This window comes from Pelophylax lessonae (genome assembly GCF_965119305.1).
Source record: "Pelophylax lessonae genome assembly, chromosome: 1".
In the NCBI taxonomy this organism is placed as follows: Eukaryota; Metazoa; Chordata; class Amphibia; order Anura; family Ranidae; genus Pelophylax; species Pelophylax lessonae.
Genome location: NC_138768.1, coordinates 51,730,782 through 51,756,019, shown reverse-complemented (window position 1 = coordinate 51,756,019; position 25,238 = coordinate 51,730,782). Strand labels below are relative to the sequence as shown.

The 25,238-nt window shown below is 46.7% G+C and overlaps 1 protein-coding gene across 2 annotated transcripts in view; it reads right to left on the bottom strand.

The window, feature by feature from the left end:
* Positions 1 to 17,743: 17,743 nt before the first annotated feature.
* SMAD2 (SMAD family member 2) overlaps positions 17,744 to 25,238 on the bottom strand; it is a 152,424-nt gene continuing 144,929 nt past the window's right edge. For both annotated transcript variants that reach the window (XM_082254630.1, XM_082254631.1), the window contains 2 exons: positions 21,063 to 21,207; positions 17,744 to 19,452 (listed from right to left, as the gene is read on the bottom strand). In XM_082254630.1, the coding sequence (XP_082110756.1) occupies positions 19,329 to 19,452; positions 21,063 to 21,207 (269 nt within the window). In that variant the 3' untranslated portion in view covers positions 17,744 to 19,328. The remainder of the gene's footprint in view (positions 19,453 to 21,062; positions 21,208 to 25,238) is intronic.

The window sequence follows — 25,238 nt, the reverse complement described above, 5'->3', positions numbered from 1 at the left end:
CTGTCAGACCAGCTGCAGTACATACGGGTTGAATGTAAGCCGGTTTCTATTGAACCGACCAATGCCGCCTGACATTCGGCCCGTGTGTATTAGGCTTTAGGACAGCACAAAAGGAAGGGGAAGAAGCCAATAATGCTGATTTCACATGTAGATAGCATTAATGAGGTGGTAATATGGGAATGTACAAATAAGCATCCTGAATGTCTACTGAAGCCAGAAAATCCCCCAGGAGGAGGGAGGCAGTGACCAACCTGGCAGTTTCCATGGGGAAAATTTAAACCTGTAGGAACAGATTGAGTCTCTCTAGACCCAAAATGAGTTGAACTCTCCAGTCGGTTTGGAAACCAAATAGAGGTTCAAGTAGAAGTCGAGAAAGCATTCCTTTGTTGGCACAGAGGTAATGACACCTTGAGACCATTGCTGTTGGACAGCACCAGAAATATCTGCTTTTTGTAGTAGAGGGAGGTATAGTATTTTCAATTTTGTAGCCAAACTGGAATAATGCCTACTTTGTCACATGTTAGCTTACCCTTTTTAGATGCTCCATTCTAAACCCTAAGGCTCCGTTCACATCTAGGCGTTTTTGGGGAGTTTTTCTGCTCTAGGATCAGCTCTCAAAACGCCCAACAAGACAAATCCTATTCATTTCAATGGCCCCTGTTCACATCTGAGCGTTTTGACGCTGTTTACAAAACGCCCAACGCTCAAAAAAGTACATGAGCTTCTTTTTGGGCAGATTACAGGCGTTTTCCATTGGTATCTATTCAATCAAAAAACGCCTGCACAAAAAACGCCTGTAAATCGCGGTAAAAATCGCGGTAAAAAAACGTGCGAAAAATGCTACGCTCAGGTGTGAATGTAGCCTCAAAGCAAGGAAAAGTCCTACACAGTTTCGTTAATAAGGGAGCTAGGCAGCTGTGTTTGCTATAATTAACCCTGTCTGTACAGCGTAGATCTTCATTATCAATTGTCACTAGATTTCAACACTATCTTAACAAAGGGTTCAAGGCTTAGAAGCTACGCTTTTTGCATTGTATGTTATTGAGAAAAGACTTAGGACAATCTCACTCTGCGCAAATGCTCAAAAACCTTGCAGTCAGTAATGACACTCTGAGAAACATCTATAAAGTAAGAAGCATTAAAAAAAAAAACAAACATACATACAGTGTTATTTTCTGAAATTAGACTGCAAAGAGGAAAAATGCTTCAAATCATGAAGCAGGGAGGAGGCAGTGTGAAGCTCTAGTTGGTAGCTAAAAAAGACTCTAAATCCAGACATCTGAGATTTTCTGGGACCAAAAAGCCGACAGACCTTCCTGCACTCTGGAAAGTGGGAGCACCACATCACTGGGAAGGAGCCTATGGAAGGTAGGATGCATCCTCAATACTTGGAGAAGCTTGTTGGCCAAGCTGTCAGCGTAAAGCCACTAGTAAGTTGGCTGTGGACTGAAGCTCAGTCAGGATAGAGCCAGGATCAAGGACCTGGTGCTTAGTCTAGACAGCAATGGTCTGACAGACTGCCATGAAAGCATCCGTAGGTTGCACAGTTCGGCCTAAAAAAAAAAAAAAAAAAAAAAAAAAGCTTTAAAAGAGGGTTCCAACCTCCTAGTCACAGGGTTCTAAAAATGGCAGGGTCTACCACAGGAACAGCCCACTTTCATTAACACATTTCCCCATTAAGCTATTGTCGTAAGCGTTTTGGAGTAAAAATATTCTCCATGTCAGGCCTCCCCAGCGCCTGGTCTGGAAAAGACCAAGTAGCACTCACAGATCTAGAAGTGTGTGCCTGGACAGGAAAGGGAGGTACCCGATCTTTGATACCATAAGCTTAAAGCGGAGTTTCACACGAAAATGAAAGTTCATTCCATCTTCTTGGTCCAGGTCACCTGAAAAACAAATGGATAATGGCAATTTTTTTTTTTTTTTTTTTTTTTACTTACCTTTACCTTTACTTACCTTTTTTTTTATATACTTACCTTACTTCCTCTTCCTCCCCTCGGCGGCCACGGCGAGTCGTCACTTCCTGGCTTGCAATGATTCCTGGGAGCTGAACGTCATCGCTCCCAGGAATCAATGCGCCTGCACAGACGTCAGTTCCGGTGCAGGCGCCGTCATACCTTGCTAAACAGCTTCTGGGCATGCCCAGAAGCTGTGCAGGGATGACGTTGAAGACCATGAAGTGACCCGGGGCCGGGCGCAGTGCATCGTGGGACCGAAGAGGACGCAGAAGAGGATCGCGCTGGCTTCAAGCTGCCCACGTCTGAGATGGCAGCACTGGAGAAGACATTTTCAAGGTAAGTATTTCTTCTTGCAGGTAAGTGCAACCCGGGGGTATTTTTATGTATTTTTTTGTTTTTTAGGTGGAACTCCGCTTTAAAGAGGAAGTAAACCCTCCTCTGCAACTTGTACCTATAGGTAAGCCTATGATAAGGCTTACCTATAGGTACTGTAACTATCTCCTAAACATGCACCATTTAGGAGATATTTACTTTGCATGCAGCCAGTGACATCACTGGCGCATGCACTCTGAAGGAATGGCTGCTCGTGCCGTTCCTACAGAGCCCCGTGCGCATGCGCGGGAGTGACGTCATCGCGGCTCCAGCCAATCAGATGGCCGGATGTCGCAAACCCGGAAGAAGGGCGACCAAACATGTCACCCATGAGACAGGTGAGCAGTCGGCATTGCAGAGCTTCGTTCAAAGGTATTTCATAATGAACTAGTATGCAATGCATACTAGCTCATTATGTGTTTGTCTTTCAGGTTTTTTTTTTTTTTGGTTTTTTTTTTTTAATTCCGAGGTTTACAACCTCTTTAAATAATAGTCTAAGCCACCTAGAGATGGTAAAAAGAGAAGCTGGTGCATCCAGGATGACAGAAAGAATTCGCCTTTCTAAAGAAGCAGTAGCTGAGAGATAAGACTTTCACAGCCTGAACCACATCAGCATATCAGCAACCACTAGATGCCTGCCTGACGAAGGGGGTTCAGATGTAGTCGAAGGAGCAGGCAATGCCGACCCAGTTCTGCAAGATGTGCAAAAAACATAATCTTTACCCGTACTAAGCTCATCCTTAAAGTGATTGTAATTGAAAAGGCTTATTTAAAAACAAACCTACTTATCTGTTCTGTGCAGTGGTTTTGCACAGAGCAGCCTTGCTGCTCCTCTTCTGGGGTCCCCTGCCAGCGATCTGGGCCCCTCCCCCTTGCCGAGTGCCCCATAACAAGTCGGTTGCTGTTGGAGTACTAGTGCGTGCTCGCTCCTGAGCTGGCTCTCTTTGCCCATAAAACACAGAGCGCAGCTCAGCCCTGCCCCGCCTCACTGTCTGTGATTGACAGCAGTGGAAGCCAATGGCTCCTGCATCTTGGCCAATCAGGAGGGAGAGATCTGGGAGAGCCTTGTGTTTCCCGATCCAGCGATTTGCACAATCAGGCTTAGGTAAATATTAGAAGGGGCTGGGAGGGGAGCTGCACACTGAAGGTTTTTCTTTACCTTCATGCAGACAATGCATGAAGGTAAAAAAACCTTTAGCCTTCAAAACCAGTTTAACCACTTTAGCCCCGGAGGATTTGGCTGCTGAAAGACCAGGGGGTATTTTGCGATTCGGCACTGCGTGACTTTAACGGACAATTGCGCAGTCGTGCGACGCTGTACCTAAACTAATTTGACGTCCTTTTTTTCCCACAAACAGAGCTTTCTTTTGGTGGTATTTGATCACCTGTGCGATTTTTACTTTTTGCGCTATAAACAAAAAAAAAGAGCGTCAATTTTGCAAAAATAATATTTTTCACATTTTTTTTACATGAAATTCCCCCCCAAAAAAATGTAAAAATCAAAATTTAACATTTTCGGCCAATTTGTTTTATGCTACATATGTTTGGTTAAAAAAAAAAAAATGCAAAAAGCGTATTTTGATTGTTTTGCGTTTACTAGCAAAGGGAAAGATTTTTGTCATTTTTGTTGTTTTTTTTAACGCGTAATGGCGGCGATCTGCGATTTTTTTTTCGGTACTGCGACATTGGAGCGGACAGATCGGACCCTTGACTGACATTTTTGACACTTTTGGGGTTACCAGTGACATTTCTACAGTAATCAGTGCTATACATATGCACTGTTACTGTAAAAATACACTGGCAGTGAAGGGGTTAACTTTATTTGAGAGGGAGGGGCTGTGCGTGTCCCTAGGGGCGTGATTCTAACTGTGATTGGCTGTGGCTAGAGCTGTAGGACCAATGATCAACGGTCCTACATAGTAGAACCGTATGATCAGTGTTCCTACACAGGGGAGAATGACAGGCAGCTTGTTTACACAAGCCGCCTGCCTTTCTCCCTCTCCCCCGACGATCGCTGAGTGAGCGGCGGACATCGGGTCCGCCGGTCACGCGCGGGGGGGGGGGTCCGTGACCACGCGGGCGCGCGCTTGCTCCCCAGAGCCTCACAGGTTAGTGACGTACCGATACCTCACTCTGCCTGTGAGGGGCTGACCGCCGCAGTATATGTACTTGCGGCGGTTGGCAAGTGGTTAAGGATTTCCATTGCGCTGACATTAATATACAGGATTTATATAGTGCCAACATTATACAGAATTGATATAGCTCCTTCAGTTCACACAGTGCTTTTGGTAGGTCGTCAGCAACTGTAGAGGGACCACTCATCTGTTTAACTTAAACTGCTCTTTTAAAAGCAAAAAAAAAAAAAAAAAACAAATACTGGATTTTTGTCTTACCGTAAAATCCTTTTCTCTGATGTTCATTGACAAATCTTCCTAACCATTGGGTTATACTGCCCCCTACAGGAGTAGGACTCTAGGCAGAAAAAAAAGTCTGGCTACCCCTATGGGCAGTCCCAGGGGGTATGCTTCCTCTCCGTTACAGGTACTCAGTTTTGTTACAAGCAGTGTCAGAAGAATTACAACTCCACAGAGGGGGGGGGGGGGTGCTGTGTCCGTCAATGAACAATCGGAGAAATGGATTTTACGGTAAGTCAAAAATCCCTTTTTCTCTTTCGTTCATTAATGGACAGCTCCTGATCATCTTAACCATTGGGACGTCTCAAAGCAGTGTTAAACATTAGGGGTTGGAACAGCAAAAAAATCCTCAAGGCTAAACAACTGGAGCCCGCCTGAAAAGAACAATACACCCTCAAAGAGGACCAGGTCCTCTAAACAGCAGCCTGCAAAACTTAATGGCCAAAGGAAGCATCTGCAGATGCCAACACATCAACTTTATAGAACTTTGTGAAAGTGTGCACTGACGACCAGGTGGCCGCCTTGCAAATCTGCGTCACTGACGCCTGATGACGGTAGGCCCAGGAGGCACTAAGCATCCATGTAGAGACAGAGGAAGGAGGAACCTGACCCCTGATGGAATAGGCCTGAATCCCCATCTGTTTGAGCCATCTGGAAAGGGTCGCAGACAACCCTTTCCGAGGCCCATCCGTGTGCACAAATAAGGAGACTGACTTCCTAAAAGACTCCGTAGCTGCCAGGTACACCCTAATTGGTCGGACCACATCCAAGGCATGCAAAGCAATTTCCTTTGGATGTTTTGGCCTGGGACACTGGAAAGGGGCAACACAATGTCTTCATTCAAATGAAAATCAGAGAAAACCTTTCGGAGGAATAACGGACAGGGGTGAAGAACCACCTTATCACTGTGAACCACCAAGTAAGGTGAACAACAGGATAATGCTGCCAATTCCGACACCATACACGCAGAGGTTAAAGCCAGCAAAAAGGCCATTTTCTGGGACAGGGTAAGCAGGGGAATCTCCCGACTCTCAAAAGAAGGCTTCTGGAGGAGTGAGAGCACCAAATTGAGGTCCCAAGGCGGTAACAGAGACCACACTGGGGGGGTGGGAGTCAAGTGCCTAACTCACTCAAGAAAAGTACGTAACAGAGAGTATGTGGCCAGGAGCCGTTGAAAGAATTCCGCTAAGGCCGACATCTGACCCTTGATAGTACTCAAGGCTAGTTTTTGCTCAACCCCCCGTTGAAGGAAGGTCAAGATCCAAGCCACCTAAAAAGAGCGAGGATGAACCCCAAGAGACTCACACCACGCAACGTACGTCTTCCACGTACAGTGGTGTATCTTCCTAGAAGTAGATCTCATAGCTTTTAACAGCGTTGGAATCACTGACAGACAAACCTCTATTAGCACCTGGCGTTCAACAGCCAAGCCGTCAAAGCCAGCGACTGTAAAGCAGGATGGAAGATTGGTCCTTGGGACAGCAGATCCTCCTGGAGAGGAAGCTTTCAAGGAACGTCGGCGACCAGCTGCACCAGATCGATGTACCAAGCCTGGCAAAGGTCAGTCGGGGGCCACTAAGATGACCGGAATCCCACCTGCCTCAATCCTGTATTGAAGTCTAGGCAGAAACTTGAGAGGAGGGAAGGCGTAAATCAGACGATCCTGACCCCTACTGAGCCACCAGCGCATCTGTGGGGTCCCCCCAGAGGATCCCATGATCGAGCTACAAACCTCGGCACCTTTCTGTTAAGCTGGGGAGGCAACAGATCCACCTCGGGGATGCCCCACCCGAGACACAACTGATGAAACACCTCCGGATGAAGGGACAACTCCCCTTGGTCCAACGCCTGCCAACTGAGGTAATCCGCCTGCCAGTTTTCCACCCCAGGAAAGTGTACGGCAGGGAGGGCTGGAATGAACGGTTCTGCACACCTTAGAATGCAGGGCCACGACCTCCAGAGCCGGCAGGACACTTTCTTGTGCCCCCTTGGTGATTGACATATGCCACGGTCGTGGCATTGTGCGATTAAATGCGCACTGGACATCTCTGAAGATGATCCGTCCAATTTTCCAGGCACAGTCTGATCGCTCGGAGTTCCAAGACATTAATCAGTAGGCTGGACTCTACCAGTGTCCAGATCCCCTTCACAGAATTTCCACCAAGGACGCCTCCCCAGCCGGACAGGCTTGCATATGTGGTGACCACTATCCAATACAAGGGGAGGAAGGATTTGCCAAGCTGAAGAACCAAGCACAATATCAGGGACTCTTTCGTTCCCCGGGTCAGCCGGATTGGATTGTCCAGAGACTGCGGATTCTCGACCCATTTGGCCAGAATATCCCTTTGCAGGGACCTCGTTTGGAACTGTGCAAACAGGACCACCTCGAAGGTAGACACCATCAGGCCCAGCACCCACATGACAGTCCGGAGGGATGACCATCTGCTGGACAGCAGGAGACAAATTGCAGCCTGCAGTTTCTGGAGTTTGGCCAGAGGAAGGAGCACTCTGGCTAAGGCCGTGTCCTGAGTCAGACCCAGATAATCCAGCTTTGTGGACAGAACCAGAGCAGACTTCTAAAAATTCAGAATCCAGCCAAATTCCCTCAAGCTCGTATGGTGATTTCCAGGTTTTCCACCAGAGCAGTAGGAGACTCTGCTTGCAGAAGGAAGGAGGTCGTCCAAGTAGCCCAGTACCGAGATCCTCCATTAGCGTAACAATGCTGGCACCGGGGCCAACACTTTCCTGAAGACTCGGGGAGCAGAGGCGGGACTAAGGTGTAACACCACAAACCGATAATGCTCCTCTCCCACGGCAAAGCGGAGGAAGCGCTGGAGACCGACGCATAATGGTATGTGAAAGGAAGTGTCCTTGATGTCGATGGAGGCAAGAAAATCCCCCTGATGCAGGTAAGCCACCAAGTTGCGAATGGACTCCATTCTGAACTTCTGCACCCGCACAAAGCAGTTCAGCGCCTTGAGGACCAGAAGTGGACGCACCTTACCTTCCTTCCTGGAGACTGTAAACAGGTTTGAGTAAAATCCCTGTAAACGTTCCAAAGTCAGAACCGTTCCCATCTCCTTTTAAGGTAAAAGGTCTTGCACCGCTCCCTTGTAGCCGGACCGAATTACCTCGTGGACCCATTGTCTTGTACCAGGGAAGTCCACGGGTTCGGGAACCAGGGATAAGGCCCCCCCCCTAGATAGGGGTGAGGGCGCACCTTCATGCTGAAGGGGCCTTGTCCGAAGGTCCAGCGGTGGAACAGTCCACTTCTTAAGAAGGGACTCCTCAGAGGTATCGCCTAGCAAATTGCTTACGGACCCCAATGAGACGCTTTGGTCATCCCCATTTTTTAGTGCCAATTCTGTCAAAAAAGGAGGGGAAAGGGAACATTTGCGGCTCTGGGTGGCTTGTGAGTGCCAAAGGTAACCCGCTTCTCTGTCACAGCTGCGTCCTCCATCATTAAGGTCTCACGCACACAGCTACAATCCGTGCGTCCACCAGCCCCTTTTCGCACGTGGTTGCAGAAGTTGAGGAATCCTCCTCACTTTGAGGATTTAGGGTGCGTGGTCGCAGACCCAACAGGGTGACCCACGTCCGCAGCGGCAAAATCAGATTCAAGATCTGATGAGACCGATGAGGCAGGGGAACGCAAGGGGGACGCTTTTTGCCAGCCTATCAACCAAAAGCCACCTCCACGCGGGACACACAGGACTCCAGGACCACCGTCAGTGCATCGATGGATAGATGGGATCTGGAGAGCCCCACAGCCTCGGAGAGGGGATCATATGGGGAGATGTGCTCCCAAGACGCCTTGAGTCACCAGGAGGACCCCACAAAAAAACACTGCTAAGGAACAACCCCCACCGCTCTCGTAGCCCACCCGGTTGCCAGTCACAGACCACCAATCGATCCTCAGCAGAGAGGGAAAGGACCCCCCCCCCCCCCCAGACTCACCAGGCCATAAAAACCAGAACCCCTGGGACTGCCCATAGGCATAGCCAGACTTTTTTTTTTGCCTATTGTCCTACTCCTGTGAGGGGGGGGGGGGGGTATAACCTAATGGTTAAGAAGATCAGGAGCTGTGTCCGTCAATGAAGGAAAGAGAAAAGGTAGTGTCTAAAAAGACTCCCCACCCCTGTCTCCGCTGAGCTAGTCCTATGCGACTCTTCTGCTATTACTGTTAGTCACTATGAACTGCACACTAAGAATCCTCACTGCACAGGCCCATGGGCTATGGAACATCATAATGCAGGTAATAGAGAGGAGTGATTGGTCATTATGGCCACATGACCGTGGAAAAAGGTAGTGGGGACAGTGGAGTATGGAGGGTTTTCTTATTTCACCCTTACATTTTTATGTAAACGCAGAACTTAAAAAAGGGGGAGGGGGGACCTACCCCACTCCCGCAAGAATATTACTGGGCCAATTGTGGAGGTATGGTTGTATAACCAGAGCGCTGATCCCTTGAGTGACGGCTGGAAGGCAAAGGAATGTTTCAGTATAAGCGAAGCCGTTTCACTACTTAATCTGGAGAGCTCTGCTCCTCTAGATGTGCTACACAGCATTCCTTAAGTACCGTAAGAGTCTACACTGTTCCTCTGCTCTATTAAACTCGTTCTGAGGATAGAAGGAAAGCAGAAAAGAGAAGTTGGCGCAAACACACACTACCTACTATGCTGCGTTGTCCCGACCCCTAGTGGGGGAGCGACAGGAAATCCAAATGGTGGTTCAGACACAAAACATGCCCGGCCTCCAGAGCACAGCCTACAACACCTGCATTAGCTACTCACAAGTGAGTCTTCAGAGATGGGGACAGACATAACTGCAGCACCCCTGGATCCCAAAAACTCTGCAAGGAATTCCCAGATATACTGTCCATTACTGCTATAGGCGCCAATATATGTTTATCATCAAGCTGTGTCTGTCAGTGTATGAAATGAAAAATGTTTTGGTTGCAGGTGGGTCTTTAACCGCTTCAGCTCTTGCACCCATATACCCTTTATGGATCACATTTTTACATATATTTTATGGGCCTGTTTATTCAGTTATTACTTTGTTAGTACTTGAATACTTTTTTTTTTTTTTTTTTTTTTTTTTTTGGGCAGGTGTGGCAAGGCTTTGTTTAGTGATATAGTCTTGCCATCAAATCACTTCATTCTTTAATGCAATCTATAGATAAAACTTTCTGCTTAAAGTGTCACAAAACCCACATCAGAAAAACTATCAGTAAATTGTGTATTACATGCTGTTCATACTCACATTAGTTGATCTTGCTGCTCTCTATCTCCCCCTTCTGTCCAAGTTCCCAGTGCAGCTGGGGTATTTTACAGAGCAGTGTTGCCAGCTCTGCACATGCTCAGTATCAGTGAGTTTCTATGATGAGCATTGCCTCCCTGTCACATCTGAACAGTCCATGTGACCACAGAGTCACATGTGGACGTATACACATTGGTAAATGACAGCCCACTCCCTCCCTCCTCCTCCATGCCCACTAACCAGCTAAACACAATGGTGGGGTATTACATGTACAAACCCAATTCCAAAAAAGTTGGGACACTGTACAAATTGTGAGTAAAAAAGGAATGGACTAATTTACAAATCTCATAAATGTATATTTTATTCACAATATAATATAGATAACATATCAAATGTTGAAAGTGAGACATTTTGAAATGTCATGCCAAATATTGGCTCATTTTGGATTTCATGAGAGCTACACATTCCAAAAAAGTTGGGACAGGTAGCAATAAGAGGTCGGAAAAGTTAAATGTACATATAAGGAACAGCTGGAGGACCAATATGAAACTTATTTGTTCAATTGGCAACATGATTGGGTCTAAAAAGCCTCTCAGAGTGGCAGCGTCCCTCAGAAGTCAAGATGTGCAGAGGATCACCAATAACCCCAATGCTGCGGCGAAAAATAGTGGAGCAATATCAGAAAGGAGTTTCTCAGAGAAAAATTGCAAAGAGTTTGAAGTTATCATCTACCGTGAGTAATATCATCCAAAGATTCAGAGAATCTGGAACAATCTCTGTGCGTAAGGGTCAAGCCTGAAAAAACAGAATTTTTGTAAAATCTTACCGTAAAATTCCTTTTTCTGACTCCTCCGACAGTCGCCGCCCACTCATACAGTCTTCACCAATGGGTATTGACTTCCTCTCCACAGAGCTAGGCATAAGACTTGTTAAAACAAAAGCATTAACATAGACACACCCATGGGGGCTGTCCCACTGGTCCAATACACCCCCCCCCCCCGCAATTAGCCATCCCAACTCAGTTTGGTGGCAAGCAGTTAAGTTTAAAAGAACCCCAAAAGAGGGGCGGGGGCGGCGACTGTCGGGAGGACTCAAAGAAAGGAATTTTACGGTAAAGTTTTACAAAAATTCAGTTTTCTCTTACGTCCTCCGACAGTCGCCGCCCACTCATACAGTCTTCACCAATGGGGATGTCCCAAAGCAGTGTAGACATGAGGGGTGGGAAACGCAACCACCAGAAAAGGCAACGCAGTACCCACATCAGAGAAAGGAACCTTACATGAACAGCAAGAGAACCTTCTGGGCAACAAAAAAACAACCCAGAAAAGCAAATAACCAAAAGGGGTAAACAACCCCAACAGCCAGGGACCCACACAAAACCAGGGTCCCCTATGGCACTGCCGCACAGAGAACTTTGCGGCCAAAGGAGGCATCAGCTGATGCCAGAACATCAATTTTGTAGAATTTGGAAAAGATGTGCACGGACGACCAAGTCGCAGCCTTGCACACCTGGGCCACCGATGCCTGATGCCAGAAAGCCCAAGACGCACTCACTGATCTGGTAGAGTGCGCCTTGACAGGGAAGGGCGGTACCCATTCCTTCAACACATAGGCCTGAACAATTGTCTGTCTGATCCATTTTGCAATGGTCGCCGCAGACGCAGCCATACCCTTCCGAGGTCCCTCAGGAAGGACAAAGAGAGAATCCGATTTTCGAAAGGATTCAGTCGACGACAGGTAGACCCTGATCACCCTGACAACAACCAAAGAATGCAAGACAATCTCCTTAGGATGCTTAGGATTCGCACAGAGCGAAGGTAAAACAATGTCCTCATTAAGGTGAAAATCTGAAACCACCGCTGGAAGAAAGGAAGGGTTAATTCTCAAGACCACCTTATCCCTATGAACCACCAGGTAGGGGGAGCGGCAAGAAAACGCCACCAACTCCAACACTCTGCGAGCAGAAGTGATCGCTGCCAGAAAAGCAATCTTTTTAGACAGCAGAGGTAACGAAATTTCCCTGAAACGGGGAACGTTGTAACACGGACAGAACCAAGTTAAAGTCCCATGAAGGTAAGGGCTCCCTTCGAGGAGGAGCCAAGTGCCGCACACCTTGAATAAAGGTGCGAATCAAGGAATGAGACACCACAGGGTGCTGGAAAAGAACAGCCAGTGCAGATACCTGGCCCTTAAATCGTGGCCAACGCAAGGCGCTGGTCCATACCAGACTGGAGGAAAGCCAACACTCTCGCCACTGAGTATGAACAAGGAGAGAAACCCCTGGACTCACACCAGGCAAAATAAGCTTTCCATGTACGGTAATAAATCTTACCAGACGAGGCTTTTCTAGCCTTAATTAAAAAGTAGGAATTACCTCTGAGGAGAGACCCCTGTCTCCCAGGACCTGGCTTTCAACAGCCGTGCCGTTAAAGCCAGCGACTGTAAAGCAGGATGGAAGATCAGTCCCTGAGACAGCAGATCTTCCTGCATCGGTAGCCGCCACGGAGGCTCGACGGCCAGATGAACGATGTCCACATACCAGGACCGGCGTGGCAAGTCCGGCGCCACCAGAATCACCAGTGTTTGTTCCGAGGCCAACCTACGAAGGAACCTGGACAACAACTGGATCGGTGGAAAGGCATACATCAGATGATACTGATGCCAAGACACCACCAGCGCATCCGAGGCGTCTGCCAGAGGATCCCGCGTTCTTGCCACGAACCTTTCCACCTTGTGGTTTAGCCGAGACGCAAACAGATCCACATCCGGGGATCCCCACTTGGCACACAGCATTTGAAATACCTCCAGGTGCAGGGACCATTCCCCCTGGTCCAGGGTCTGGCGGCTCAGATAATCAGCCTGCCAATTCTCCACACCCGAAATGTGAACTGCCAAAATCGCCGGGACATGAGTCTCCGCCCAAGACAGAATACTGGTCACCTCCTGGGCCGCCCGGGCCCTCCTGGTGCCCCCTTGGAGGTTGATGTAAGCCACCGCAGTGGCATTGTCCATCTGCACCTGTACAGGACTAACCCAAAGACTATCCGACCAATGGAGCAGGCACAGCCTGATCGCTCTCAATTCTAATATGTTTATCGGAAGGGAGGATTCCTCCTCCGACCAAGTGCCCTGGGCAGACAGGTTGCCCAGAACGCCACCCCAGCCTGACAGGCTGGCATCCGTGGTAATCACCGTCCACAACAATGGCCGGAAGGATTTCCCTTCCGACACAGCCGGGGACTGAAGCCACCACAAGAGGTCCATTCTGGTTTGGCGACTCAGAGACACTCTCAGGTCCAATGACTGAGGCAGTCTGTCCCATCTGGCCAGGATCTCCGCTTGGAGAGATTGCGTGTGAAACTGTGCAAATGGTATCGCCTCGAAGGCTGACACCATCAACCCCAGGGACCGCATACAGGTCCTGAGTGACGAGAATTAGTTGTCCCTGAGGTGCCTGATCTCGGACTGCAGGGTCCGGAACTTGTTCTCCGGCAGAAACACCTTTGCTTGAGCAGAGTCCAGAACCATTCCCAAATACGGGAGACGAACAGAAGGAGACAAGGTCGACTTCTGAACGTTGATGGTCCAACCAAACTCCTGGAGCGTCTGGACCGTAGTGGACAAATAGCGCAGCAGGCCTTGACTGGCACTCGATCTTAACAGGAGATCGTCCAGATAACCCAGGACCGCAATGCCCTGTGCCCGTAACAGGCCCAGAACAGGCGTCAACACTTTGGTAAAGACCCTTGGAGCCGAAGCGAGACTGAAAGGCAATGCCTAAAAATTATAATGATGCTCCGGGATAGCGAATCGGAGGTACCTCTGATGACCCTCGAAAACGGGGATGTGAAGATACGCATCCTTCAGATCGATAGAGGCCAGGAATTCTCCCGAACTCAGGGAGGCCACCACCGAGCGGAGTGATTCCATGAGGAATTTTCGAACACGCACAAAGCGGTTCAGAGCCCAGAATCGGACGTACCTTGCCCTCCTTTCTGGGCAATAAAAATCATAAAATAGAAGAAGGCTGAGACTGTAGCCCCAGCACAGGGAAGCCTATCTACTCCTTAACTAGGCAGAAGACAAAACTGAGTTGGGATGGCTAATTGCAGGGGGGTATTGGACCAGTGGGACAGCCCCCATGGGTATGTCTATGTTAATGCTTTTGTTTTAACAATTCTTATGCCTAGCTACTCCTGTGGAGAGGAAGTCAATACCCATTGGTGAAGACTGTATGAGTGGGTGGCGACTGTCGGAGGACGTAAGAGAAACCATATTTGATGCCCGAGATCTTCGGGCCCTTAGACGTCACTGCATCACATACAGGAATGCTACTGTAATGGAAATCACATAATAGGCTTAGGAATACTTCCAGAAAACATTGTCGGTGAACACAATCCACCGTGCCATTCGCTGTTGCCAGCTAAAACTCTATAGGCCAAAAAAGAAGCGAAATCTTAACATAATCCAGACGCGTAGGCGTTTTCTCTGGGCCAAGGCTCATTTAAAATGGACTGTGGCAAAGTGGAAAACTGTTCTGTGGTCAGACAAATCAAAATTTGAAGTTCTTTTTGGAAAACTGGGACACCATGTCATCCAGGAATAAAGAGGACAAGGACAACCCAAGTTGTTCTCAGGGCTCAGTTCAGAAGCCTGCATCTCTGATGGTATGGGGTTGCATGGGTGCGTGTGGCATGGGCAGCTTACACATCTGGAAAGGCACCATCAATGCTGAAAGGTATATCCAAGTTCTAGATCATCATATGCTCCCATCCAGATGTCTCTTGCAGGGAAGAACTTGCATTTTCCAATGGCGCTTTTCCACTGCATGGAACCGAACGGTTCGGCACGCTTTTTTGCTTTTCCACTGCTGGTACCGCATGGTATGGTGTAGAAACGGTTCGGTACGGCGGCGATTTTCCACTGCATGGAACCGAAAGGTACGGCTCTCAAAAACAGTACCACCTCGATTTTGGTTCCAAGAGGTACCATACCCAGTACCATATCCCACAATCCTTTGCATGCAGTCACTATTAGCCACTGATTGGTCAGAGAATCCCACCCACCCCGTTGTTATCCCACCCACTTAACTTTAGTACTACTTTAGTGGAAAAGCAAACCGTACCGTACCGTTCCAACACCGTACCATGCGGTACCAGCAGTGGAAAAGCAAACCGGGCCAAGCAGGGCCGAGTAGAGCCGAGCCGGTACTTGCAGAAGAAAAGTGCCACAACATGACAATGCCAGACCACATACCGCATCAATTACAAAATCATGGCTGCGTAGAAGGATCCGGGTACTGAAATGGCCAGCCTGCAATCCAGATCTTTCACCCATAGAAAACATTTGGCGCATCATAAAGAGGAAGATGCAACTAAGAAGACCCAAGACAGTTGAGCAACTAAAAACCTGTATTAGACAAGAATGGGACAACATTCCTATTCCTAAACTTGGGCAACTTGTCTCCTCAGACCACAGACGTTTGCAGACTGTTATAAAATGAAGAGGGGCTGCCACACAGTGGTAAACATGGCCTTTTCCCCAACTTTTTTGATAAGTGTTGATACCATAAAATTTTAAATCAATTTATTTTTCCCTTAAAATGATACATTTTCTCAGTTTAAACATTTGATATGTCATCTATGATTTATTCTGAATAAAATATTGAAATTTGAAACTTCCACATCATTGCATTCTGTTTTTATTCACAATTTGTACAGTGTCCCAACTTTTTTTGAATTGGGTTTGTAGAATAATGGAGGCTTCACCTCCCTTTTATTCTAAAGACACAGGCAGGAAAGGGAATTACACAGCCTGTGACTAGCAGAAATCTGCCCACATCATGGTATTGAAAAATAAATATATTCAAATATACAGTACAGACCACAAGTTTGGACACACCTTCTCATTCAAAGAGTTTTCTTTATTTTCATGACTATGAAAATTGTAGAGTCACACTTCAAGAGGTAGTCACCTGAAATGGTCTTCCAACAGTCTTGAAGGAGTTCCCGAGATGCTTAGCACTTGTTGGCCCTTTTGCCTTCACTCTGCGGTCCAGCTCACCCCAAATCATCTCGATTGGGTTCAGGTCCGGTGACTGTGGAGGCCTGGTCATCTGGTGCAACACCCCATCACCCTCCTTCTTGGTCAAATAGCCCTTACACAGCCTGGAGGTGTGTTTGGGGTCATTGTCCTGTTGAAAAATAAATGATGGTCCAACTAAACGCAAACCGGATGGAATAGCATGCAGCTGCAAGATGCTGTGGTAGCCATGCTGGTTCAGTATGCCTTCAATTTTGAATAAATCCCCAACAGTGTCACCAGCAAAGCACCCACACATCACACCTCCTCCTCCATGCTTCACGGTGGGAACCAGGCATGTACAGTCCATCCGTTCACCTTTTCTGCGTCGCACAAAGACACAGTAGTTGGAATCAAAGATCTATAAATTTGGACTCATCAGACCAAAGCACAGATTTCCACTGGTCTAATGTCCATTCCTTGTGTTCTTTAGCCCAAACAAGTCTCTTCTGCTTGTTGCCTTTCTTTAGCAGTGGTTTCCTAGCAGATATTCTACCATGAAAGCCTAATTCACACAGTCTCCTCTTAACAGTTGTTCTAGAGATAGGTCTGCTGCTAGAACTCCGTGTGCCATTGACCTGGTCTCTAATCTGAGCTGCTGTTAACCTGCGATTTCTGAGGCTGGTGACTCGGATTAACTTATCCTCCGCAGCAGAGGTGACTCTTGGTCTTCCTTTCCTGGGGCGGTCCGCATGTGAGCCAGTTTCTTTGTAGCGCTTGATGGTTTTTGTGACTGCACTTGGGGACACTTTCAACGTTTTCCCAATTTTTCGGACTGACTGACCTTTATTTCTTAAAGTAATGATGGCCACTCGTTTTCCTGTACTTAGCTGCTTTTTTCTTGCCATAATACAAATTCTAACAGTCTATTCAGTAGAACTATCAGCTGTGTATCCACCTGACTTCTGCACAACATAACTGATGGTCCCAACCCCATTTATAAGGCAAGAAATCACACTTGTTAAACCTGACAGGGCACACCTGTGAAGTGAAAACCATTTCAGGTGACTACCTCTTGAAGTGTGACTACAATTTTCATAGTCATGAAAATAAAGAAAACTCTTTGAATGAGAAGGTGTGTCCAAACTTTTGGAATGTACTGTATATTTGTATGACAATTTAAAATAGTTTGATATGAATTATGACATTTTTACTACGTATTCCAAAGGCTTTTTTTTTTTTTTTCTAAACATGTGACCAGCAGCAAAGGACTAGACGTTCCTCCTACTTTTGTTTCCCTGCAGAGAGGCTGGGAAAGATCTGGGTCATGTGACAGCTGTATATTGATTAGGAAAAAGGTACTTCGATGTTTTGTTTTGTTTTTTATTAAAATAATTACAGAGCCATCATCCATATACAGAAATAGAAGGGACAATGTGAATTAAAAACAGTGTGTGTTTAGTATCACTTTAAATGCATTACTGTAGATTCTGGTACAATGCAACGTTATTTACAAACTAAAATAAAAGCGTCCCCCCCTCCCAATGTTGCCTATTCTTGTAAGGTTACTTGACTGACATCTTCAGACGAAAGGTAGTAGGCCCAAAGTACACAACTAGCCAACAACAAAACTGTAGCTTCATGTTAATCACACAAATACACAAACCCACAATGGTGAGGTCCAACCACACCCAGGACTTAGAAAATCACACCACCAAGTGAGAATTAAACCTTTTATTAGTGTATTCACATATTCGGCAAATGCAACACGCACAAAGCTTATGTCAAGTTCACAAGTTCTACCAATACAACGATCTACTGGTAAAACTAGTTCACAAATGTTAAATGCTTTTGCCAATTACGGTTTTTACAGTTTGGCTTTCTGCTTACCATTGAACAGTCTCGGAATTGCATCTACGCACTACAGCAGGCATCTTCAACTCCAGATCTTCACTGACCCACAGCAGGGCATGTTTTCAGGAACCCTTCAAAATCATAGGCGGCAGGCGCAACCGGGCGAGTGGAACATTCTTGTCTGTCCCAGTCGAAGAAACTCCTCAAACATGGCTGGCAGCAGGAGGAGGGGTAACGATACGCTATACAGACGCGTAATCACTTTCCGCAACTTAGCCTAGTGATTATTAAACCTAACACTGGCCACAAATTTGTTCTGAAAGCCAACAAAGGTCACTAGCTGTACTTACAAAGTACAATACTAATGTAGTCAATGCAGCCCAGGGTGGAGGGAGAGACAGCGAGAGAGAGAGAGAGAGAGGAAGAGAGAGAGAGAGATGAAAGGAAATCCTGCCACTCTCACGTTTATAAAAAGGACAGACAGCTACAGAATGAGTTTGTTAGTAAGATGTATACTTTAAAGTCAGAGTACCCTTTGTCTACACAATCATTGACCCCACCCGTCCCTAAAGGCAGACAACTGGAAAGATACTTTTATAGGGTGCAAAATGTAGTGTCCAAGGTTCCACAATAACATGCACTTAAAAAAAAAAAAAAAAAAAAAAACCTTCAAACACTTTATTATTCTAGAATCTCAAATGATTTTGTCATCATGAACAAAAAGTTGAATTGGCTACTGTCTCAAAAGATGTAATCTTGCAAGTGCATAATTCTGTAAAATATATAAAAAGGGGGGGAAAATGACTTCTTTAAAACATAGCCACCAAGAGAAAGGCGAGAAATATGGCATGGCTAGTTCTATGGCTGCTAAGGAAAAAAAGTACGGAAAGGTGAGCAAGCATGCATTGTTATTAAGTCAACTTAAAAAATAGGCAAAAAAAAAATACAAATATGCTAAGGGTAATAATAATGGCAAAAAATGGTTTTGGGGTGGAGGGACTAAAATAAAAAGCAGACACACCCTAATCGGGATCTAAAAATGTATAACAGCAAAAATGTAGTAATTATACATGACGCATAAGAGGACCGCTCATGTTATTGTTAAACCATTTGGACACTCCGACATATGCCCAATAATACATTAAATGTCCTTTAAAACATCCCTTCCCAAAGTAAGGAGTGACTTCACACTGCACTTTCCTCTATGGTATCAGAAAATGTTATCCAACAAGGTGCTTTAATCTGATGGGACCTCAAGTGCTGTTTCTCAGTATTTTTTTTTTTTTCTTTTTTTGGATTTGTAAACAGTTCATGGGGACCACACACAAATACTATGGACAGACGAGCTGAATTAAGTCTGTTGCCAAGACTTCGTATTGAACCCACATGTCGTACAAGGGGGTTTAAAAAAAAAAAAAAAGGGGGGGAAAAAAAAAAAAAAGAAGCCCCATTAGGACATGCTGGAGCAGCGGACTGAGGGAGAGCCCATTTGAGTCAACACTTTGTCCAGCCATTGTAAAGGTCCGTTCAGGTGAAGCTCAATCCAACAAGGAGTGCTTGTGACTGTCTGCCGCCTGAAAGACAGGAGAGAGATGCTTAGAAATGGGGGAACATTTGAGATATCAGTGCTATAAGAGAAGTGACAAAACAGGTTAATCTTAAAACAGACCAATAGCTTTGCAAATTGTATGCATTACCAACTTCACCTGCTAAAAGAGACCCTGACAGTTTGCCCATTCAGGGCAGTGATTGTGCCCACCACCTATATGTGATATTAATCTAACCCAAGAGAACTGCCATACCCGAGTCACATGTGGAGAGGGGAGTCATTCACCCAGGTAAGCTCAAACGCCAGAGATTACCCAATGAGGACTCCAGCAGGGAGGTAAGCTATCTGGATTTTTTGTTACCGCAAAATCCCTTTCTCTGAGTTAGTTGATGGACACAGCTCTCTTCTGTTCCTATTCATGAGTTCTATAGTGCTACCTACAGCCACCATGGGCAAGTAAGTTCCTATTTGAACCCGCACAAGGGTGTTCAAGGCCTTGAGGTCTCGGATTGGGCAGAATCATTTCCTTCTTGGGAACCAGGAATAGGTTGGGGGAAAAAACTCCAGAACCATGTCGGTTGTGATCGTGGAACCACCATGCCCCTGATACAGGGCTTGCAGCGCCTCTTACAGCGCACAAAGGCGCTGAAGCAAGAGGCAAAGAATGGAGGGAAGGAACTTCACTGGTGAAACGTTACAAGGCTAGATTTCTTTCCAGGATGTCAACAGATTGCAGACCGACTGGACAGAAAATGAGAGGAGCAGGCCGACTGCAGCTCAGCTCTAAACTTGCGGGAGAGGCCAGCGCATGGCTTCTACACCAAGCTTGCTAAAGCAGCCCCAATACCAGGAAAGGAGCAGCTCAGGATTTCCTAGGGCACCCACCCGGGGGAATGGCACATGCAGCTAAGGTCTGAGGGGTCCAGGAGAAAGGGGGCAGTTCTACTTCCCAATCCAGTGAAACGTGCAGGTTATGCTCCCATGACAGATCCTCCTCTCCACCGAAGTGGTGGGGCTGTCAACCTGGGTAACACTGTGACATGAACTATAGGAGACCAGTCAGGTGTGTCTACGAGAGGCATTTAACTCTCTGGCAGCCCCGGTCCAGGGTGGGGCATGTCGTGGCCAACCCAGCGCTTAGCTAAAGATCTGCACGTGCTTAATGGCCAGACTGGGGTGACCACTGAATCTAGATTAGCCAAGCTCGTCGTCCAACCCTATCAGTCATGGATATGAAGAGAAGAGAGCTGTGTCCGTCAATGAACGAGAGAGAAATGTCGCTTTGCTGTGAATGGGAGTGACAGTATCTCTAAGCATGTACAAGTAACTAACGACTGGCAGTGGTAGTCTTGCTTATTTCTGTCCTGTAATCTGACACTGCCACTAGCTCAAGATGCAACAGTATTATTATTGTAGGGTTAAAACTGGCAGCTGGGATTTTTGGTTCTGCCTCCAGCAAATATCTACAGTATCTGAAAAGGGCTTCAATGTGAACACTTGAGTTTACAATTTAAAATAGGATGGTCAAAAAAAAAAGCAGGGTGAGAGAAAGGGCAAGAGACAAAGAAAAAAAAAACACAAGAAGAGGGAGACCTAAAAAAATAAAGGGGAGAGAGCCATACAAGTGAAGATTACCTGTATTCGGCACCCCAGCCTTTCACGAAGCTCATTCTGATAGTGCACATTCTGGTTAATTGGTAAACTGCTTCGAATCCCTGGTTCACTGACTGAGCAAGGAGCGCAGCAAACTCTTGGTTATTGAAGATCTTAAGGTTACAGCCTGCAAATAAAAAATACATATTCAAAGCAAGCATGACAAAATGTTTACAAAATGAACAAACAGTGAATTTTGTGTCCATCTAAATGCTAAAGGTTTTTTACCTTCATGAATAAAATGCATGAAGGTAAAAAACCTTCTGTGTGCAGCAGCCTCCACAATATTTACCTGAGCTTTCCTTCCTTAATGGCTAAGACAGCAGTTGGAGACATTGGCTCCCGCTGCTTTCAATACGAGCCAGTGAACCAATGAAAAGACAGGGGGGCGGAGCAGAGCCACAGCTGTGTGTCTGAACAGACATGCAGAGCAGCAGCTCGAGAGCAAGCCCGCTCAGGTGGTCCCACAGCAAGGTGTTTTGCGTATTTTTTTTTTTTTTTTTAAAGACACTTAATAACACTAAATTTTACCTTTTAATGGCTTCTCAGGAGAAGGCCTCATGGCGGACTGCACGCATTTCCAAACAATGTCAGAGCGAGTCTGTCATAAGGACAGGTTGAGCCTCCCCTTATTACCATACAATGCAAGAAGTCTAGCTTCTAACCCTTTGTTAGGACAGACAATGTTCTCATTATCATTTGTAAACTCTGTTGCCAATTCTGGCAGTAAGAGTAGCCAGATGCCCAGAGGAAGTAATTCCTGTGAGCAGAAACAGAGCATCCAATCACCAGGCCCAAACATAGTCAAGTGGGGACAGTGCCCTAATCCACCCAAGCAAACTCCAACACCATCAGGCAATGTCGTCAAACTAAGTGGAAAAGGGGAACACCCTTGCCGCTTTGGAGGGCCTGTGGGTGCCGAAAGGGACCGGCGCCTCCGAAGCAGCATCAGCCGCAAACTCCATTTTTAAAATTTCACGAACTGACACAAACAGGGCATCCACCAGCGCCTTTTCATGCGTGACTAGGAGGAGCAGAGGAACCATCCTCACTCTGAGCACTCAGTGTGTGTGGGCGCAGACCCAGCAGGGTGACTCGCGTCCGCAACAATTTCAGGATCTGATGCAACAATCAGGGGAGGGCCGCCGACTGCGATCCCACAAAGGGGACGCCAACTGAGGGCCCACTAATGGACCACCTGCTGGACCCCGCAAAAAGGGGACGGGGGGGGGGGGGGTCGCCCTTCAAGCCCCTCCATAGAGGACCACATAATAGTAAATGACGCGGGCGCGCAGGCAGATGCCCCACACAATGACAGCAAGGCTGTCATCAAAAAATTAACCGCCCCCACAGCGCCAGCCCTTCCAAGCAGGCAGCGGCCTAAATTTCTGTGGAGGCCCAGCCGCAAGTGCACGGATCCCAGTCTAACAGATGCCAAAAGGAAGAGTGGGGGCTTCAGCCAAACTCATTGAGGCCAACCCCCAACAGAGGCGCCCGACTTGGCCGCCTGGCCTAGTAGGTCGGAAGCCGCGGCCTACATTTTTGTGGGCGCCCAGCCGTCTGGACGCGAGCCCCAGAGAAACCAACCACCCGGGAGCAGCGGAGGAAAGGGCGGATGCCCAAACAGGAGGCAGTGGCTTCAGCCACCCTCACAGGGGCCGCCCAACAGTTTGACAGACCACCGCTCCATCAGAATGTGGGTGGCTGTTGGCCAGAAGAAACGCTGTGACTCAGGCCGAGGGCAGTGCGAAGGCGCCCTGTGAGACGCTTAACTCGCAGGCCAGCCCCCATCCAGTTGGGCTATGTCACGGCAGACCTAGCGCAGTGCTGAGGGGACTCTCTGGATCTAGATTATCCAGTCCATTGCTTAGTCCAGCAATGGATTGTAGATTCTCACAGGAATAATACAAGATAGGAAAAAATTCAATTTAAAAAAAAGAAGAAAAAAAAAAAAAAAAATCGCTAGGACCAGAGTTCCCAAGCAAGGAACTAGGTCCTGACTAGGCAGAGAAAAAAAAACTGACTGTATAGCTGAGAGTGAGTGTATACCCCCTGGGACTGCCCATAGGCGTAGTCAAGCTTTTTCCTGCCTAGTGTCCTACTCCTTTACGAGGCAGTATAACCCAATGGTTAAGAAGAATCAAGAGCTGTGTCCCGTCAGTGAAAGAAAGAGAAGCATTTTTTTTCTGCCATTAAATACCTTATACAGTCCACTTTCTCTTTGTCTGGTAATTAGCTAATGAGATCATGCACAGCTCTCTCTTTATCTCTCATGAGAGTTTGCCAGCAAGGGAGGAGGGGTCATAGGAGAGCCAATAAGAGCTGCAAAGCTGGAGGGGGCTGGATGAGGGTGGAGATAACAGGAAACTGCAGAGATCCATGAGGAGAAATGTGCAGCAAAGCAGTTGTGTTTGTCTGTCAATGTATATATAATATCTATATATATCTGTCTATACAGTATCTCACAAAAGTGAGTACATCCCTCACATTTATGTAAATATTTTATTATATCTTTTCATGTGACAACACTGAGGAAATGACACTTTGCTACAAGTAGTGAGTGTAGAGCTTGTATAATAGTGTAAATTTGCTGTCCCCTCAAAATAACACACAGCCATTAATTTCTAAACCTCTGGCAACAAAAGTGAGTACACCGCTAAGTAACAATGTCCAAATTGAGCTCAATTAGCCAATTTCCCTCCCCGGTCATGTGACTCGTTAGCGTTACAACATCTCAGGTCTAAATGGGAAGCAGGTGTGTTAAATTTGGTGTTATCGCTCTCACTCTCTCCTACTGGTCCATGGAAGTTCAACATGACACCTCATGGCAAAGAACTCTCTAAGGATCTGAAAAAAAGAATGGTTGCTCCACATAAAGATGGCCCAGGCTATAGGAAGATTGTTAAGACCCTGAAACTGAGCTGCAGTATGGCGGCCAAGACCATACAGTGGTTTAACAGGACAGGTTCCACTCAGAACAGGTCTCGCCATGGTCGATAAAAGAAGTTGAGGGCACGTGCTCAGCGTCATATCCAGAGGTCGTCTTTGGGAAATAGACGTATGAGTGCTGCCAGCATTGCTGCAGAGGTTGAGGGGTCAGCCTTTCAGTGCTCAGACCATACGCCGCACACTAAATCAAATTGGTCTACATGGCTGTCTTCCCAGAAGGAAGCCTCTTCTAAAGATGATGCACAAGAAAGCCAGCAAACAGTTTGCTGAAGACAAGCTGACTAAGGACATGGATTACTGGAACCATGTCCTGTGGTCTGAGACCAAGACAAACTTATTTGGCTCAGATGGTGTCAAGTGTGTGTGTGGCGGCAACCAGGTGAGGAGTATAAAGACAAGTGTGTCTAGCCTAAAGTCAAGCAAGGTGATGGGAGTGTCATGGTCTGGGGTTGCATGAGTGTTGCCGGCACTGGGGAGCTACAGCTCATGGAGGGAGCCAAGAATGCCAACATGTACTGTGACATACTGAAGCAGAGCAAGATCCCACAACTTTCGTTCACACGAATGCAATTTAACAGTTGAAAAATCGCATGACAGATCCACCCTATTTGTGGCAATGGAACCAAATTGTTGCGACTTAAGCCACAGCGACTTTGAAAAAGGCTTCTGCACTACTTTTTTGCAATTTCATTGCGACTTGCATTAACATCTGTTAAACGAAGTCGCAAGCTGCAAATAAACTGCACTGTTCTGCGGCTTTAAAAATCCCAATAAAGAAGCAAGATTTCAAAGCCGCACTGGTGTGAACCAGGGCTAAAAAGGTAAGCTTTGTCTTCTTTTTTTTTTAAGGGATTTTTGGACTTACCTTAAAATCCATTTCTCTGATGTTCATTGACGGACACAGCTCCTAATCTTCATAACCATTGGGTTATACCGTCCCCTATAGGAGTAGGACACTAGGCAGAAAAAGAATCTGGCTATGCCTATGGGTAGTCCCAGGGGGTATACTCCCTCTTTCTGCTATAGGTACTCAGTTTTGTTACAAGCAGTGTCAGAAGAATTACAACTCCACAGAGGGGTGGGTGCTGTGTCCCTCAATGAACAGCAGAGAAATGGATTTTACGGTAAGTCAAAAATCCCATTTCCTCTTTCGTTCATTCGGACAGCTCCTGATCTTCATGACAATTGGGACATACCAAAGCAGTGTTA